General features: G+C 59.8%; 1 protein-coding gene across 4 annotated transcripts in view; it reads left to right on the top strand.

The window, feature by feature from the left end:
• The window catches only part of ABLIM2 (actin binding LIM protein family member 2), a 137250-nt gene that overhangs the window by 73300 nt on the left and 44846 nt on the right, over positions 1-19104 (top strand). For 3 of the 4 annotated variants that reach the window (XR_009601182.1, XM_027971246.3, XM_060417696.1), the window contains 6 exons: positions 2140-2286; positions 4361-4393; positions 6037-6157; positions 8016-8114; positions 14222-14323; positions 14833-14886. Coding sequence is in view for 3 of the 4 variants with exons in the window: in XM_027971246.3 (XP_027827047.2) it covers positions 2140-2286; positions 4361-4393; positions 6037-6157; positions 8016-8114; positions 14222-14323; positions 14833-14886 (556 nt within the window). In the remaining variant the exon portion in view is untranslated. The remainder of the gene's footprint in view (positions 1-2139; positions 2287-4360; positions 4394-6036; positions 6158-8015; positions 8115-14221; positions 14324-14832; positions 14887-19104) is intronic. The other variant, XM_027971263.3, reaches the window with a different exon arrangement.

Here is a 19104-nt window from a genome sequence, read left to right as displayed (position 1 = left end):
AGAATTGCTGGCAGGACGCCTCTCCCCGCGGCCACCCCCACACCCAGAGGCAGAGGTTAGATCTGGACTCGGGCCGTGAGGACCTTGACCAAAGCTGCCTGGGGCTGGGAGCGGGGCAGAGAGGCGGGCAGGGGCTGCGTTGACTGGACCGGGGGTCCCTGAGGGAGGCTGAGGTCGAGATGAGGGTTCTCGAGAGGTTTGTGGGGTCAAGCTGGGCTAATGGGGGCAGCCCGACTGGCCAGCTCTGCCCATGACTGGCAAGGCCAGGCTGAGACTAACCCTCAGAGGGGACACGGGGGAAAGGAGGTGACTGGCGTGTCCGCTCCAGGAGGGACAGGAGCCTGGGTGTCCACTCCACCAGGGACTGGGCGGTGCTGGGAGCGCGCTGGGGCTGCACGTCCCTTCTTCTGTGGGGATCGCAAGCTGTAAACGTTCCATGCGCACTTGCCGGGGGGGGGTGTGTGTGCCATGGGAACACCGGGGCTGAGACCGGTGTTTGGGTGTGAACCTCAGCCCTTGTGAGAGCCAAGTCTCGTGGAGCTCAGCTCCCAGGCCTGTCTGGTCGCGTGCCCCCAGGCAGCCCCCAGAGCCAGGAGGAGGGGCTGGTGGGCAGTGGGGCAGACTGAGCCCAGTCATGACAGTGAGCCCTCCCGTGGACCTCAGCTGAGTAGATGCGACGGTTCCAGGTGCATCGCCACGAGTGAGAACCTCTGTGGTGACCTCTGTGGTGACCTCCGTGAAGTCACACGCCCGCTGGCTGTCACCTGTCACATGTCAGGCCATTGGCTGTGTGTAGGGAGTGCTCCAAAGCCCTGAGCGTGTGTACGAGTGGCTGGGTATGCAGGTGTGTTCATGAGTACTGGTTTGGGTGTGTGCAGTTAGTGTGTGCGAGTTGTGCTGGTGAGTGTGAGTGGGTGGAGTTGTGGGTGTGTCCGCGTCCCCCTCCATAGCTGTGGGCGGGCACATTCTCTGTGTGCACACGTGTATTACATGTGCAGGCCTGCATGCGTGAGCTGGGCGTTTTCATCTGTGCATACATTGAGCAGGCGTTTAAATGCACGCGTGTGTGTCCTTTATGCACGTGTGTGCTTTATGTGAGCACATGTGTGTCTGTTCGCACGCATGCAGGTCTGTTACGGGCGAGCGTTTGTGAGATGCGTCCATGTGTGCGTTCGTACACGCGTGCACGTTCCCTGGTGGCTCAGCTGGTAAAGAATCCGCCTGCAATGCGGGAGACCCCGGTTCAATCCCTGGGCCGGGAGGGTCCCCTGGAGACGGGAACGGCAACCCATTCCAGTGTTCTCGGGCTTCCCTGGTGGCTCAGCTGGTCGCGAGTCCGCCTGCTATGCGGGAGACCCCAGTTCAATCCCTGGGCCGGGAAGATCCCCTGGAGACGGGAACGGCAACCCATTCCAGTGTTCTCGGGCTTCCCTGGTGGCTCAGCTGGTAGCGAGTCCGCCTGCTATGCGGGAGACCCCGGTTCGATCCCTGGGCCGGGAAGATCCCCTGGAGACGGGAACGGCAACCCATTCCAGTGTTCTCGGGCTTCCCTGGTGGCTCAGCTGGTAGCGAGTCCGCCTGCAATGCGGGAGACCCCGGTTCAATCCCTGGGCCGGGAAGATCCCCTGGAGAAGGGAACGGCGACCCACTCCAGTGTTCTGGCCTGGAGAGTTCCGTGGACTGTGCAGCAGAGAGCCGCACACGACCGAGCGATGAGTTTTCTGTGCCGGCACGCGCAGTGTGTGTGTCCGTGCGTGTCCGTGTGTGTGTCTGCGTCCAAGCGTGTGTTTGCATGCGTGCGTGTGTGTGTGTATGTATGTGTTTGCTGCGCCCTCGCGTGTATCGTCCAAGCGTGTGTTTGCATGCGTGCGTGTGTGTGTGCATGTATGTGTTTGCTGCGCCCTCACGTGTATCTGTTTGTGCACACGTGTGTCTGTGTGTATGCAGGCATAGCTGTGTGCGTGTGTTTAGGCCGCAGGCTGCGTTCTCACTGTCTGTAGGGCCAGGAGGCTTCCCCGCCCCCTTGCCTTTGCCCCTCCGACCGCTTCGCTCAGACTTGCCTCTTCCCACGCCTGCTGGGCCACGCGGCCCCGGGTGTGGGTCTGACCAGCCCTCGTGGCCCCTCCTGCCCTCTCTCAGGCCAAGCTGGGTGATGAGATCCTGGACTACAGAGACCTGGCCGCCCTCCCTAAGAGCAAGGCCATCTACAACATCGACCGCCCCGACATGATCTCCTACTCGCCCTATGTCAGCCACTCGGTGGGGGACCGGCAGAGCTACAGCGAGGTACGGGGCCCCCGCAGCGGGTCGCCTTGGCGGCCTCAACCTCCTTTACCCCCTCAGACAGCCTGCGCCTCCTCTTTAGAGAGTCCCCAGAGTGCTCTTGCCCCAAACCGCCCCGTGATTCTGGACGGGGAGGCCCTCTTGGAGTGGGGGGCAGGGAGCAGGAAGCTCGAGGATGATCAGGAAAGTGCCAGGGGCAAAGCGAGCGTCTCGTCCTTGTCTTCAGTTGGGCTGATGCTCATGCCTGGGGAATGGACCGGGTTCCCTTATCCAGCCCGCTCTTGGCCCCGCTCCCTGCTCACACGCTTCCCTGTCCCGTGAGCGCCTCGAGCTGGTCTGACCCCTGGTGGGACCGCAGTTGACTCCTCCCTTCTGTCCCTCGGGCGGTGCCCTTGTCTAGGCCTCCCGGCTGCACCTCTCATTTAACCTGGAACTTGCTGCTGGGTTTGGCTTTTTGAGACTCGGGTGTGACCCTGGGAGCAGAGCTGGAGGGGAGGAGCATTTTGTCAGTTGCCGGCCGTGTCCATGGGCCAGTTACATGCGGTGGCCTGGCCCGGGCGGCCCCTCGGGGGGCAGAGCTCAGCCCTGGCCGTAACTGAGTTCCCCGAGGTGTGGCCGAGGCTCCGGGGTCTCCAGGCTCGATGGGGGTCATGCAGGCGAACCCAGCTTGGCAGGCGCTGCTGCGGGATGTGAAGGTGGGGCGGGGTCCTCCCGGAGTGCACTCACCGTACGCCGCAGCAGCTGCCCAGCGCCACTCCCGCCATGGTTGCTGCGGCCACAGTTGCCACCCACGCTCAGACCCGCTTTCACTCTGCCCTGACCCCGGGCTTGGAGCTGCCCACCGCTCATGGCGCAGCGCTCTGCAAAGAGGAGACCGAGGGGGGATGTGCTGGCCCCAGGACCGTGGGGCTCGGGGCAGAGCTAGGGCGTGGGCCTGGGTGGCCGATTCTGGTCACTGCGGCCTCCGTGCCTGCTACTACCATTGCCCAGAGCGAGGTGCTGCGGTCCCGACCCTCCTCCGTCTCCGGGGACCTCTCATCTCTGCAGGCCCCACCATGCACCAACCAGGGGACCTGCTCGGAGGCGGGCTCTGAGGGGGCCCTTTATGTGAGTAGATGATGAAGGGGGGCCCGGGAAGCCCCAGAACGGGGTTTGGGGCACTGAGCTGGGCAGACATGGCCTAGGGCTGGACAGCTTCTCCTGCTTCTCTAGACCTGCAGCCTTATAGCCGCTCATCCCAGGGTGGAAAGCTCGCAGGGGGAAGAGCAGTGGGCCAGAAGCACAGAGCTCTGCCAGCTTCTCTGAGCCTCAGTCTCCCCATCTGTGAAATGGGCAGATTGGGGTACAAGTTCCCCCTTCCCATTCTAAGGGCGGGGATGGTACAAGAAAGAGCCCCCAGTCACTCAGACCTCCTCCTAGGAAACTCTCCAAAGCATCTTCCTAGCTGTCCAGGTGTGGGGGAGACAGGTGAGCTTTCTGGCCTGGAAGCTCAGTTTCCAGAGCCCCTTCTGCTACTTGCTGCCTCCCTGAGCCTGTATACAGGTGGTGGATGGCCCATATACAGACCCATATACACATGGTGGAAGGTGCGCTTGTTCTAGCGGGAGGTGCCTGGCTGGCAACCGCTCCCCAGGGCCCCGATGGCCCCCAGCCCCTCACTCTGGTCCTCTCCCCAGACCCCGAGGCTCCGAATCACCCTTCCTTTCTCCCGGCTCCTTTATCTTTCCTGAAGAAGACCTGTGGGCTCACGGGGTGGTGACCCCGATGCCCTGAACCAACAGTCCTCCTACTGGAAATGTGTCTTCACGGGAGGGTGGCGGGGCAGGGCAGGCCAGCCAGGAGACAGGTCCACGCTCATCCGCACAGAGCTCCGTCCTGGGGGCCTCTTTCTCGGGGTCCACTGATGGTAGGTCTCCAAAGAGAAGGCTTTGGAACCCGTGTGGGATCTAGTAGGGAGGAGTCCCTTCCCGTCAGGAGGAGGGTCCCTGGGGTGGATGTGCCTGGGCCGGGTGTGGGCCCCTCCCCTCATGAACCCCTGGTGCTGGGCCTAACGGGGTCCCCTGTGTTGTATCCACAGTCCCCTCAGCTGCTCTCGCCAACGCCGCCTGAGGTAACCAGCCCCCAGCCCGCCAATCTGCTCATCGCTCCGCTGCCTAGATTATAAAGATGACCGCCCGAGGCTCCCCCAGGAGGGCCTCCCGGGCCCTTCGCTGTGGCCTCTGGCCCTGGCATCAGGCCATGGCCCTCTGAGGCTGGGGTGCCCTCCTCGGCGCTGGTTATTTTTATAATGGTGTCTCATCCGCATGCTTCCCTGTGCGTCTGCCAGTCTGGCGATGTGGGCACCTGGGACACAGGCGTCCTGCGGTCTGGTCCACGGCTTCCTTTAGAGGAGGAACAGGTCCAGGGGCTGGGGTAGCAGGGGCCACCTCATCCGCCTCTGAGCAGGATTGTGGGAATATCCTTGGAGCCTTGAGGGTGAACGTGCTGAAAGCGTTTCTGTATCAAATAGCGTTTATAATTAGCGGCCCACCCTTCATGTCTGTTTCTCAAAATTAACCCATGACATAGATGGCTGCCAATTAGACTCCAGAGGTATCAGATCCTGGGCACAGGAAGGTGACAACAGATGCCTGTGGGTGGGCAGCTAGCACCGAGTGGCCCGTGCGTGTGTGGTCGCGAGCCCCAGGGACAGGGCAGGTGAGGCGACAAGACACCTGTAAAATATAAGCTGCTCAGTGGGGCTGTGCAGAGAATGCCCGGGGATGGAGACGAGACAGCTGGAATGTGGCAGCCCCAGAGGAGACAGAGTGCCCGTCGCCAGCGGTGGGGAGTGGGGTGGTGGCGGGCCAGGAGGTCAGTGTTAAGCGCGGGGAGTGGGGAGGCCCTGACAAGTGCACTCCCAGCATGAGGGCGGCCTGAGCAGAGCGTGGAGGTGGGCACGCAGGCAAGGTTTAGGGACAGTGGCTCATGCGGGCTTAGCTGAAGAGGAGCCCTGGGAGGCGGGAGTTAAGCTGGGAAGGGCGTGGGAGCCGTGAGTGCCAGACCCAGACCTCCCAGTCCTCATCCCCATGCCGGCCTGGTGGGCAAAGGAGTGGGGCCCACCCACAGCAGGACGCCAGGCCACATCATGACTCTGGCCAGGGTGCTGAGTTGCGGTGGTCTGGTGGTCTGCTCCACTCCCCACCCACGGTGCCACGCCATCTCACGCCACCTGCTCTGACCGCTCTAGAGAGTGCCCGTCCTGCTTGAGCGGAGTCTGTGTTGTTGGTGACCGTGGGTCTGACTCAGCTGAGCTTCTGGGCCCCGGCTCAGGGCCTTCTCACCTCCCACACTTGGAGAGCCCCTGTTGAGGCTGGTAGAATACAGAATCTCCTTGGGTCTCAAAGTGTCTCCCAAGGACTCTTGGGGGCCAAGGATTGGGCAAGATGGGGAGTGAGGGGAGCCAGGTGCCTTTACCCACCCTTGGAGCCCAGCCTCAAGGAGGTGCTGGGAAGGGATGGGTATGATCCCGCCCTCCAGCAGCTGATAGCTGCTAAAGGATGCTCAGGCCGAAGGGAGCGTCAGCACCAAGGCCAGCGCCCCGCCCGGCTCTTCAGAAGTGTCCTGGCGGGTGCAGGTTCGAGGACTCCATCCCGAGGCCACGTTGAGTCAGCCTCCTGGGTCAGGCGTGTGGAAGGGGCGTGGAGGGCGGAAGGGTGGGATAAGGTGGGTGGTGCTCCCGGCTCAGCGTTCACCGGGCTGTCTTCCTCCCAGGGGGAGCAGGACGACCGCTCCTACAAGCAATGCCGGACCTCCAGCCCCAGCTCCACCGGCTCGGTCAGCCTCGGCCGTTACACCCCAACCTCGCGGTCTCCCCAGCACTATAGCCGTCCAGGTACTTGGCCTCGCCCCCACAGCTCCTTTCACCCCCCTGAACCTGTGCTTCTTGTTGCTTTTCCTGAGGGGTCTGTCTCGTACTTTGCACAGCTGGAAAAAGGACGGGCTGGGAGATGGAGGGCTGTGCTTTTAGTGGCAGAAACAAAAGGCCCTCTGCGGTCTGGGTGAGGAGGTGAAGTGCAGAGGCGGCAGGTTACCCCGTTGATTAGAGGAGCCATCCTGGGAAACACGCAAGGCAGTGCTGGGCACGTAGAACCCAGCTCACGTGTTAGTGTCAGGAATGAAAAACCACACAAAGTGCAGGAGTCACTGAGTTCCGAGCTCCCGGAATTCTTGGAAGGTTTGCACTGTGAAGGCGAAATCAGCGGGCAAAAACTGGCATCAGCATACGCATGCACGCTTCCCCTGTTTCTGGGTCAGTGGCCCCAAAGACAGCCGTGGGGACAAGCCTGAGGAGGGTCCTCTCTCCCCCGCCCCGGCCTCATCCCCTGCCTGGCGCCCAGCTGTGTATTGCTTTCCCTTCCCTCTTAAAACTCTGAGCTGCCTCAGTGTGTCCGAGTCACAGGGACTCCACACAGAGGCTGCTTTTCTGAGGGATTTTTCCAAGCACCTCCTCCTCGGCCAGCTGCTGCATGGCTCCATTCTCACCTCCATGAACTCAGCTCTTGAGTTTTGCAGAGCTTGTGGAAAAATCAAAGCTCCATTCATTGGCAAAGTTATGTTCATTACCTCCCTGCCATGTGCCTGGTACGTCCTGCTCGACAGAAGTTTGGAAAGTGGGTGAGTGAGTGAATGAGTGAGTGAGTGGTGAGAGATGCGTGACTGACTCAGGGAATGAATGAGTAGGTGGGTGAGTGAGGGAATGAATGAATGAGTGGGGGAATGAATGAATGAGTGAATAAGCAAATGATTGGGGGAATGAATGAATGAGTGGGGGAATGAATGAATGAGTGGGGGAATGACTGAATGAGTGGTGAATGAATGATGAGTGGTGAATGAATGAATGAGTGGGTGAATGGATGAATGAGTGGGGCAATGAATGAATGAGTGAACGAATGAATGAGTGGGGGAATGAATGAGTGGTGAATGAATGAATGAGTGGGGGAATGAATGAATGAGTGGTGAATGAATGATGAGTGGTGAATGAATGAATGAGTGGGGGAATGACCGAATGAGTGGGGGAATGAATGAATGAGTGGGGGAATGAATGAATGAGTGGGGGAATGAATGAATGAGTGGTGGATGAATGAATGAGTGGGGGAATGAATGAATAGATGAGTAAGTGAGTGAGTGGGTGGGTGGGTGAGTGAGAGAGTGAATTAGCAAGTGAGGGAATGAGGGGTTGACTGGCCAGGCAGGTGGGTAGGTCAGGGAGAAGGGCCGTCAGCCTCTCTGAGGACCCCTCTGCTGACCCCTGACCGCTGTATTTGAGTCACCTGGGCTGGCCAGCTGGTGCCTGGCCGGATGGCCACCCCAGGGTCAAGGCCTGACTTTCTCCTGGGTGAGGCCTGGTGCCTGTCCGGCGACTGACCCCTCCCCAGTCTGGCTAACTGCCCTCCGCCTGGGTCCCGGATCCCAAGAAAGCCCCTTCGTGGGGCAGTGGACAAGACCCAGGGGGCCAGCTGCTCCCACCCAGCAGGCCTGCAGCAGGCCTGGGCACCTTGACCCCAGCGGGCAGGCCTTCCTCCCTCCGAGCCCGGAGCAGAGGTGCCCCGAGTGGGCTTGGCGGCTCAGCCCCTCGAGGTGCCTCAGAAAGGTGTGTGTTCTTGGGTCGAGACGGCAGAGCGGGGCCTGGGGCTCTTCTGCGGCCGTGTGGCCGGGCGGGCTGACTCTGACTTGCTCTCTGTCGCCCGCAGCTGGTACTGCGAGCGTCGGTACCAGTAGCTGCCTGTCCCTGTCCCAACACCCAAGCCCTTCTTCCGTGTTCAGACATCATTACATCCCGTACTTCCGAGGTAAGGCGCGCGAGGCTGCGGGCTGTGCCCCGGGCCACCCGCAGTGCGTCCTGTCTTGCTGCCCTGTGTCTGCTGCCGCATGGCCACCCCAAGCCCCCGTCTCATGCCCGTGCTCCCCGCTGTGTGTCTTGTGTGTCCAGCTCTGTCGATGTGTCCGTGTTCCCAGGAGGCAGCTGCTTGTGTCAGAAAAGCGAGCAGCAAGGTGGGAAGAGGGTTCTAGGACCTACCCAACGCCCACCTTGGGCTGGCTCCAAAGCCTTTACCTCAGTCACCCCATGTTATCTCCCTCTCGGCTCGGCGGGCATGGGGGACTGCTTGCCACAGTCATCAGGAGGTGTCTGCGGCTTCATTTCATGGTGGCCGGGCACCCCGCGTGGCTGCAGCTCTTCCCAGGGCTCAGACCTGCCCGTCTGCCCCACCCATGCCCAGGCACATGTGTGTGAATCAGCCCAGGAGAAGGGCCAGTTCCTGGGTCATGGACTGCATTGTGCCCTCAGATTCATCTGCTGATGTCCTGAGCCCCCGTGAGCCTGCGTTTGGAAAAAGCGTCTTTAGGAGAGTATTAGGGTTGCGTGAAGTCATTAAGGTGGGGCCCTAATCCGATGGGGTGGGTGGCCTTTTTGGAGGCGGAACAGACAGTCTGTCTGCGTGTGCTCAGAGGAAAGGCCGTGTGAGGCCAGAGCAGTGTCTTCTGCCGATGAGAGAGGCTGCACCTGAGACACAGCCTGGCCAGACCTTGATCTGGGACTTTCAGCCTCCATTCCGGGAGAAACGAGTGTCTGCTATGTGAGCCAGGCAACCGACGTGCTTTGTTACGCAGCCCTAACTGACTGATACACCCCGGAAAGATCCCCCAGAGCACAAGAGAAGCAGCGGTGGGTCTGTTGGTTCCCCTGGAGTGAGTTAGGGTCCCTGTTCTTCATGGCTGCCGAGTGCAGAATGTTTCAGGAGAACCTTCTGACCCTGAGGGACCAGGAGAGGCCAGCCCAGCGGGATTAATGCATCACTGATGGTCACCCATCCCGGCTCCTTGGAATTTGGATGGTTCTCACATGCATTGTCATCACCCATCTGAGAGACCCCGTTAGTCTAACTGAGAAGAGAGCCCCCTGGTCAGTGGGGTGCTTTCCCCTCCTCTCTGTGGACCTGGCCCCGCAGCTCCCAGACTATTTTGGACGTCCTGGCTTTTCTGAGAAGGAGCAAAGCCCCAGATCTTGTGAGCAGGAGAGCAGCGTGGCTTACGTGCATCCATGTGGACAAGGGTGCCATGTGGCTGGGATGTGGCCTCACCCAGAAGCGGACAGAAGACTCACTGCAAACTGGAGGGAGCTTGACGTTTAGACGCAGCCCCGCAGGTCACCCACGCCGGTGCCCCTTCTTCTTGTCTCGAAGGTCAGAAAGCTGAGCACACAGCTTTCCTCCTGCCCGACGTGGCCCTGCTTTGGGTCCCTGGCAGAGGTATGGCCCAGAGGCAAGGCCAGGCAAGCTGCCCCACCCTGGGAGCTGGGCTGACCGCCCGGGAAACAGCTTTGTCCACATCCGTCCAGGCGGCCCCGGGGACTGCCCTTCAGCTCTCCACCAAAGCATGGCTCAGAAACTGTATCACGGCCCCTCCAAGGGCACCCTGAGGTCAGGGAGGGGTCACGGTGTGCTCCAGGTGGGCACTGGCTCCACGGTGGGCCACCCTGCTTCCCTTCTGCCTGCTCTTTCCCCCAGTTCTCTTTGTCCAGGAATCGGGCAAAGCCCCGACCCTCCTCTCTTGTGCAGGATGTGGAGGGTGCCTGCCTGGCACCCCCGGGTCTGCCTGCTGCTGACTTCCAGGGCCGCCTGTGACCTCAGGAGCCCCAGCCCCCTTCCCAGACTCCCCCCTGAGGAGACAGAGGTGCAGGGACAGCTTGCTGGGCTGGGCCCAGAGGCAGGCCCTCACTCACCAGGTGCGTCCACCTGCAGGCTGTGGGACCGCTCCTCCCCAAGGCCTACGGGGTCTGGTGCATCACAGCCTGTGGGCGCTCTGTGGCGAGCCATGCCAAGGGCCACCTGCCTTCCTCTCAGCTGGTCATGGGGCCTGGTGTCCACTTGCATTCTAGGAAAGCCTTCCCTGGCCGCTCCTCCCAGCAGCTCAGCTTCCTTGGCTGCTCAGCTGGAGATTTTCCCTCTGGACGATGCTACAGGTTGAGGGCTCACCCAGGAGGGACCAGCGCTTGCCCTGACCTGGCCACATGCCCCTCCATTCCCACCTCACCCCTCCATTCACAGACACACCTCCCCACCATGTCCTGGCACCCAGGACCACTCTCCTGACAAGACCTGTGTGCAGCTTAGGTGCCCGTGGCAGCCATTTGCACTTTAGTATAAATTTCAGTCCCTGGTGTATTTCCGGGGACAGTGTGAGGTTTAAGCCCGACCTCTCACCTGTTAAGGAGCACCCAGCAGTTGAGTGCAGAGAGAGGTGATGCTGGCAGGACCATGCTGCTGGGCAGGAGGGGCAGTGACCCGTGAACCCCTCGCCCGCAGTGTGAGGGGGCGAGGAGGGGCTGCAGAGGCGGAGCCTCTCATCGGAGCCCCCTTGCCCACCCACTGGTGGTGCTTGTCGGCACCTCTTCATCTCACCCGCTTCTGGGGCCATCCGCCTGGTGGCCGTGGTCGGCCCAGGTGGCCTGAGGCAGCAGGCTGGGCAGGTGGAACCTGCCTGCATCGTGGTGTCCCGTGGGAGCCCTGCAGGGGCTGGGGGCTGGCCTCGCCTCTGGTCACCTTGAGAAGATCCATGGAGCCAGGTGGGGGCGCTCCCGAGGCTGAGTGTGGACAGCTGAGCAGCAGAACGAAGGGCATGGTGCTGGCTTGGAAAGTAGAGTACAAACGTCCATGGTCCACAGCCATGTAAAGCATGACCGGTGATCAACCAATGGGGCGAAGAGACCAGCTCCCGGCAGAAGGGACCCCAGTGATTCACGGGGACCCTCTGCCCTCCAGGAGGGGTGCCCTCCTCCCTGCCGCCAGGAGGGGGCTGTGCCGGGCAGTTTCCCTGCAAAGAGCACAGAGTTGGGGGCGGAGAGGAGCCAGACGTGCAGAATCCTGGGCCAGCACGACCTTGGCCGTGGGGTCAAGGTCAATCTCAGCACCAGGTCACATGGATGGCAGCACCCCTGACGACGAGGGGAGGGCTCCTCCCCTCCGGGCTCTTCCCCCCAAACCTGTGACCTCGTCTGGTCATGAGAACACACCTGGCAAATCCTCCCTGAGGGGCAGTCTGCCAGACACCCACACGGAACTTCTCAAAACTGCCCAGGTCATGAGGTGCTGGACAGAGAGAAGCAGTCACAGCCCTGGGGGCCTGTGGGGGCACGAAGACCATGTCGCCTGGCATCCTGGACAGGTCCCGGGATACCCAAGGGACACGAGCAGAAAACGGGTGAAATCTGAGTGAAGCAAGGCATTTGGACAACACCGGGGTGGCGAACCGCTGGCTGCATGTAAGATGGAACTGCGTGGGATTCGCGGGAAACCACTGTGTCACCTGGAACTGCTCCGCAGCAAAGCACTGACTCCCGTGGGCAGGGGAGACGGCTGTTCACGGGCCAGCGCTTCCTGGGCTCCGGGATGGCTCCTCCACCGAGGCCCTCACGGCTCCCTGAGGGCGCTGAGGACCGTCCGTAGCAGAGGTCAGAAGCGACCTCTGTGCTGACCCGCCTCCGGGAGGGGCCACACGTCCAGGCACGAGGAGCTCTGTGCTGTTTCAGCATCGCCGCACAGCTGGGCTTGCCTCTGGCGTTCTCTCACCCCTGGTGATGTCGGTGGTGGGGGTTTTGGCCACCAGGACCCACGGGGAAGGCAGTGCCCAGAGCTCAGTCTCGCCAGCACCCAGGGCCCTGCAGAAGGCGGCCGTGGGGAAAGTGCTCTGCGAGGCCCCAGGTGGGGTCTATGCGAGTGTGCACTTCACCGGGGGTTAGCGGCACGGTGACTAGGCGGGCAGGCGGGCGTCCAGAGAAGGGAATGGCCGGTTGGGCTGTGTCCCCTGGGAAGGCTTTGCACCTGAGCCTCAACCCAGGCGGAGCCTGGACAAGCAGGGAGGATTGGAAAGGGGGTCCCCCAGGGGTTGGGGGAGGAGGGGCAACGAGCAGAGACAGATTGGGTCAGATCCTAGTCTTAGAGTGTGGTGGCCAGTGAAGAGGGCCCTGGATGGCAGGTGTGAGGTGGGTGTGGCCTGCCCCCTGACCCCAGTGAAAGCCACAGTCCTCAGATACACGTGCATGTGTGAACACACACACATGCACACACACACACATATGCGCAGACATGCCCACAGAGACACAGGCACAGACGTGCATGGGTGCACACGTGCATACACATACATGTGCGTGCATGCACACCCACATGCGCACACGCAGACACATGCACACATATGCACGCACATGCACACGTGAATACGTGCATACACACCTGTGCACACATGCACAGAAACGCATGCACAGAAACGCATGCGTGCACACACATGTCCACACATGTGCGTACACACGTGTGCACGTATGCACGCACATGTGCACATACACAGGAGTCTTGCTTGTGAAGCCGGATGCCGCACAGTGACCCTGAGGACTGGGGAGGATGGGGTCTCATGGCGAGCTGGAGTCTGCCCCACCTGGGTGGAGCAGAGAGAAGCCATGGGAGGCTGGGCCAAGACGCCCTGGCACAGCAGGGTGCCCCAAGGCAGGCCGTCCTCAGCTGCTCTGGGTTCGAGCAGATGAGTGTGAAGCCCCCACTTCCGCGTGTTCTGTGCCCTGGGGGTGATGAGTCATGGCCAGAAGGGCGGCTCTGCGGTTTCCTTCACGCGCCCATGGGCATCGTCTACCCACTGGGAAGTGCGGCCTAGCCTGAGGCTCCAGAAGGCTCTGAGCTGTGCTGGAGGGCGGTGCTAAGGGAAAAGCGGGCTTCACACCCCCTCCCTGAGGGGTACAGTTCTCTACCCGATGTTCTGTCCACGCTGACAGATGAAACTGGTGTCCTGGCGGGAAGCTGTTGGAAGCTGCAGTCAGTCTGGGGAGCTGGCTGTGGTATGCTGTGCCCACCCTGCCCCTCAGGCCCCCTGGGGTCCCCAGCACACCACCCCCAGGCAAGAGCACCCCCCAAGCCCGTCTGCCACTCCACCCCCGTCAGCCCACCTCCAGGCCGGCCCGTGCTGCCTCATCGCGTGTCGCCTTGAGGTCCTGTGACTCCCAGTCCGGGGTGTTTTCAGGTCAAGACGTCCCTTTCCTTTCACCGAGCTGTCACGTGACGTTCCCTGAGCTCAAGTGGGGAGTGAGTTGTGCCTTTGTATGTCCTGCTGAGACAAGCCGTGCGCCATCCCTTCAGGAGGTGTGGGGGTGGGGCGGGGAGGGCCACCGGGTGACCACGGCTGTCTAAAGTCTGTGACTTGATAATCCAACCTTGTCCGCAAAAACTGAACTGACAGATCCAGATGGGATAAAAGTCGGAGCCAAAATCAGAGGGCTCTTCCCCTTCAATCTAGCCAAAAGAAAAAAAAACTGCTTTATTTGGGAACATGGCAGCTGATGAACACCAGTTGCCTCTTTTTCTCCTGTAGCTGATAAAATTGGCCTCAGTGGTTTTTGAAAGACAGATGTCGATGAGTTCTAGAACTTCAGCCCCTGTTGTGAATGGCTGATTTGTGAATCCTCCAGGACGTCAGCGTCTTTTTACAGAAGGGTACTTAGGAAAAAGTGGGGGTGCTTAGCCTTGATGAATTTGTGATTTCCTAGATTCAGGCAGCAGCCTGGCCATGCCCACTCCCACCGCCCAAGGAAAGAGGGGCACTGTCGATGGCCCGGCCAGCCATCCCGGGAACTTGGAAGCAGGCTGGGCCCTGCCCTGGGTGCCCCTGTTCCCCCATTCTGAGGCCATGGAAGGCGGTCCCTCGAGGTTGGATTAACGAGTCGTGGGCCCCCATCTGGAGGTGTCGGTGGAGGAGGGGTGACACTCTCTCCCCTGGGCAGAGGGCACGGAGGCCCCACCAGGCAGGGGAGACAGGGGCTCCCCAAGCTCTCACGCTTGAAATGCTCTCCTCTGCTTTCCCCTCCCGCCTCTGTCTGCTGTCTTCGCTCTTCCGTCTGGAGGCAGTGAAAGTGGCCGGAGCACTCCCAGCCTCTCCGTGCTCTCAGACAGCAAGCCTCCCCCCTCCACCTACCAGCAGGCTCCTCGCCACTTCCACGTCCCAGGTAGGCGCCCAGGACGCACGGCCACCCACCAGGCAGATGGGCCGCCCCTGAGCTGTCGGGGCGGGCGTCTGCCCTTACCTCTTGGGATTCGCATGTTCCCCAAGCTTCTTCATCCCCCACCCCACCCCCATATTCTGAGATGCTTTAAAAATCCACAGATGGGTGGTGTGCGCATCCCCAAACCGGCACGTGTTTGAGTCTCTCCCGGAGCCCCACGAATCCCGGGGAGGTGCGGCTGCCCTTCTGGGAGTGGACTGGAGACAGGTTGTCACTGGACACCCACTCTGGCCCCCTCCAGCCCTCTGCCCCCTTCACAACGGTGGGTGGCATCTGGGCTGAGTGCAGCTGAGGTGTGTGGGGCCCGGGCGCCCGTCGCTGGGGTCCTCGATCCGTGCTGGGGACTCTGGGTGGCGGGCTGCTTGCTGACGGACGGCGGGAGAGTGGGCACCACCACAGTGCGCTTGCTCACCCTGCCGTCTCTCTCCTTTTTCTCCTTTCTCCTTTCCCAGACACTGGCGTCAAAGACAACATCTATAGGAAACCCCCCATCTACAAGCAGCATGGTACATGCCGCCGGAGCCCCCGCTGCTGCGTCTGCCCTGCATGCCTGCCGGGGCCTTCGCTTCTGCATGCTTGCTCGTGCTGTGCTTTGATACGTGATGGGGAGGGGGCTGCGGGGGCTGCGGCCTGAGCACTGGGTGCATGGTGTTTGCTGGTGGGATCCCGGGAGACCCCTTCGTAAATTGCAGCGGAGAGTGTGTCTGAGTAAGCGCCTCTGTGTGTGTGTGTGTGAACCGAGGGCTGACTCGAGGGCCGGGCTGCAGATGAGGGCTTATAACTGCGAGCTGGTCCCCACGTGTGGCTTCAGGGGCACCGCTTTGAGGGGAGCAGCCAGCTTGATTTTAGCCTAGATGGTGAGGGACGGAGGTGCCTGGACCCCAGGGTGGCCCAATCTGGTCTTTGGAAAATAGTACAAACCAGAATCAGTCCTCTAGCCCTCCGTGAGAATATAAGTCCTGAGTTTTGAGAATCTCTGATGGTAGAATTAACGACTTGGCCTTTGGTTAAGGAGATTTCAAGCCTCAGCAAATAGGGGCAGGTGATTTCTGCTGGCGAGGGTGTCTCTCACCGCGCCCCCGGCCCTGCCTCCGATTTCCCTTCCAGACGTGACCAGCCGTCTGCACTCCACTGAGCCTGCAGGAGCCAGGTGTTCAGGGGACAGGAGGCTCCAGGTCTCACCTCTGTTTCTTCAGAGACTTTCTGGTGATTTGGGATGTGTTGCTTCACCATCCTGAGCCTCTGTTTCCTCATCTGCAGAACAGGACTGATCCTCCGTCCTGCCTTTTGGACAGGCTGGTTGGGAGGGCCCAGGTCGGGCAGTGGAAGTGAAATCGCGTTCTAAACTGTCGTGATGCGGGATTGCTATTAAATCCCTAGAGAGATGGGAAAGGGAGCTCCCATGCTTAGAGTTCTTGCCCAGAGGCATCCCCCGGATGGCTGCAACCCCTGTCGACAACTGGAAGGATGCTGTGGGGTGAAAGCTGTCAAAGCGTGTATTCTGGACTTCCCAGGCAGTCCAGTGGTTAAGACTACAGGCTTCTAATGCAGGGGGCGTGGGTTCAATTCCTGGTCAGGAAACGAAGATACTGCACGACACGCAGCATGGCCAAAGATCATGTGGTTTTTTTTTGTGGCTTACTGGGCTTCCCAGGTGGCGCAATTGGTAGAGAATCCATCTGCCAGTGTAGGAGACACAAGAGATGCAGGTTCGATCCCTGGGTCGGGAGGATGCCCTGGAGGAGGAAATGGCAACCAACTGCAATATTCTTGCCTGGGAAGTCCTCTGGACAGAGGAGCCTGGTGGGCTACAGTCTGTGGGGTCGCAGAGAGTCAGACACGACTGGCTGGCTGGCTGGCTGGCTGGCTGGGGCTTACTACAAGCCCGTGGTCTGTCTGTTTTATAAATGTTCTCCTTGACTGCAGTAGGCCCTGTGCTCTGGGTATTTCTTCCTCTCCCCAAGAAAGCAAGAGATGACTGGGAACTCCTGGGCTTCCAGGAGGTGATGCCTTTTACTGTTGCCTCCCTTGATCGGAGAAGCAGGGAACCCAGATCTTCCCAAGGGATCAGAGAGGGTGGGGCTCGTGAACCCCAGGACCCTCAGAGGTTGTCCAAACCAGCCCCCTGTGTCATCCGTGGGGAAACTGAGCTCAGGAAGGCAGGGGCAGGCAGACAGTGATGTTTTCCCTTCGGGGCGCCCGTGCTCCAGCCTTGAAGCTGTCCTCGTCTGCGGGGAGAACTGACTGACTTGGCCTTTGATAAGCCGGTGACACGCCACTTACACACACAGGGTAGGAGGGGGCCAGGCGGTAAATCAGCTTGTGAAATTGCTCCCTAGCATCTAATGAGGCCGAGATCCGAGACAGAGAACTTCTCACGCTAAGTCTCCTAACTGGATCGTGCCACAGAGATTCCGTTTACCTTTTTATTTTTTTGGCCGCACCGTGCAGCTTGTGGGGCTAAATTCCCCGACCAGGGATTGAACCCATGGCCCCTGCAGAAGAGCAGGGTCTTAATCACTGGACCATCAGGGAAATCCCGGTTTGTTCTTACCAGGGGTGATCTTCATATATTTTTTTTAAATCTGGATATTTAAAACTTTGCTATTGAAAGGCAAGTGAATTCCTATTTGAACCCACACTATTTTAACGTTCTGGAACTTGAGCTTATTGATTACGCTATGAAATGAACCTTATAGAGCGCCTGCTCTCTGCCGAGCGTTCAGCCTCACGGTGGGATGAGCAGGAACACAGTCAGCCCCTGCTTGACTGTAAAGGGGCTGGGAGAGAGGCAGGCGCTCTCAGGGGCCGCGAGCCCTCTCGTCCTGCTTTCCCCGGACCACCCTCGGGGGGAAATGGATGGGTGCGATGGGGTGCATTTGAGACGTTCTGACTTTAGAAGGTTTCCCCGTCTAGCTGGACCGTGTCCACCGGAAGTGCCTCGGGGTGGGGGCGTGCATGCGTGTAGCACGCATGTGTGTGAGCATGCGCGTGTGTCCTGTGTGTTTCCAGTCCATGTGCAGCCCCTTCTCCTCATCTCAGCAGCAAACTGACCGTCCACTCATCTCTCAACGGAGAGAGGAACACACCTCAGGCCGGAGAAGCCGTCAGTTTAATCTCTCGACTTGCCAGAAACAAACTCCAGGCAGGGACGTTGAGTTCCTGGGCCATTTAATTAGTTTGCTATGTCACTACTACCGGGAGCAGGGTTCAAACTCACACAGACACATGTCCATTGGACCTTAAGTCCAACGCCCTGGCCACTCAGCAATCCCAGTGGTAAGAATACTGGACTGAGTTTCCACGTCCTCCTCCAGGGGATCTTCCTGATCCAGGGATCGAACCCGCATCTCTCACTTCTCCGGCACTGGCAGGCAGGTTCTCTACTAGGGCCACCTAGGAAGCCAAATGGCAACCCACTCCAGTGTTTCTTGCCTGGGAAGTTCCATGAATAGAGGAGCCTGGTGGGCTACAGTTCATGGGGTTGCAGAGTCGGACTCGACTTAGCAACTAAACCACCAAGTCACTTCAGTCGTGTCCAACTCTTTGCGACCCCATGGACTGAAGTTGCCAGGCTCCTCTGTCCGCAGGCCTTCTCCAGGCAATACTGGAGGGGGTTGACATGCTCTCCTATTAATTAGTTTAAGATGATACATTCAGTGAGCTTTAAAAATGTATGCTTTTTAATTAATGTATTTACTATTTAACTTTCTATTGCCAAGTCATCAAAAGCTATTTTTAATTTAGCAACGCTTTTTTTCTGATGCCTTCATCCCACTTTTGTGTTTGGGGAAATGAGCCTCCAGCCAGGCCTGGGGACTCGGGGAGGGGAGGGTGGAGGGCACTGACATTGAGGATGAGGATCAGGGTCAGGATTAGCGATTGCATAGCTGCCGCAAACGCATCGTGTGTGCTGGGGCCCCATCTCGACATAGGCCTGTTAGCTGCCACGCAGTCCCTCAGTTGTGTCTGACTCTTTGCAACCCCGTGGACTGCAGCGTGCCAAGCCTCCCTGTCCATCACCAGCACCCAGGAGCTTACCCAAACTCATGTCCATAGAGTCGGTGATGCCATCCAGCCATCTCATCCTCTGTCGCCCCCTTCTCCTCCTGCCTTCAATCTTTCCCAGCATCAGGGTCTCTTCCAAGAGTCAGTTCTTCGTATCAGCCGGTCAATGTATTAGAGCTTCATCTTCATCATCAGTCCTTCCAATGAATATTCAGGACTGATTTCCTTTAGGATGGACGGATTTGATCTCCTTGCGGTCCAAGGCAAGGAAGCTGAGGTCAGGGCCATGAGGTGGCCGTCGTGACCAGCTGACGGCCAAGCCACCCCAGGCCTGCCCGACCCCTGAACCCGCTGCTCTCACTGAACGTCACTGGGGACCAGCAGTATTTTCTTTGACTGCGTTAGCTCCACCTCCTGTCGCTCAGTTGCTCAGTCGCGTCTGACTCTTTCGACCCCACGGACTGCAGCACGTCAGGCTCCTCTGTCCCTCATCGTGTCTCTGCTTGGTTACAACTTAATGACATGTTTTTAAAAAGGAATGAGAAACAGGAAAGGAAGCAAAGGAACTGAATGGAAAATACGAATGAAGGGAAAGAAGAACCACGTCCCACTGGGAAGAGCTGCTGTCGGACCGGTGGGGGGTGTTGGGCAGGCTGGGGGTCCGCAGGAGGCCTCCCACCGCCCGCTAAACCCCCAGCTGTGACGGGGACCTTTTT

The sequence above is a fragment of the Ovis aries genome, chromosome 6 (genome assembly GCF_016772045.2).
Source record: "Ovis aries strain OAR_USU_Benz2616 breed Rambouillet chromosome 6, ARS-UI_Ramb_v3.0, whole genome shotgun sequence".
Classification (NCBI taxonomy): Eukaryota; Metazoa; Chordata; class Mammalia; order Artiodactyla; family Bovidae; genus Ovis; species Ovis aries.
The sequence above is the reverse complement of the archived record's forward strand: the minus strand, read 5'-3'. Positions and strand labels throughout refer to the sequence as shown.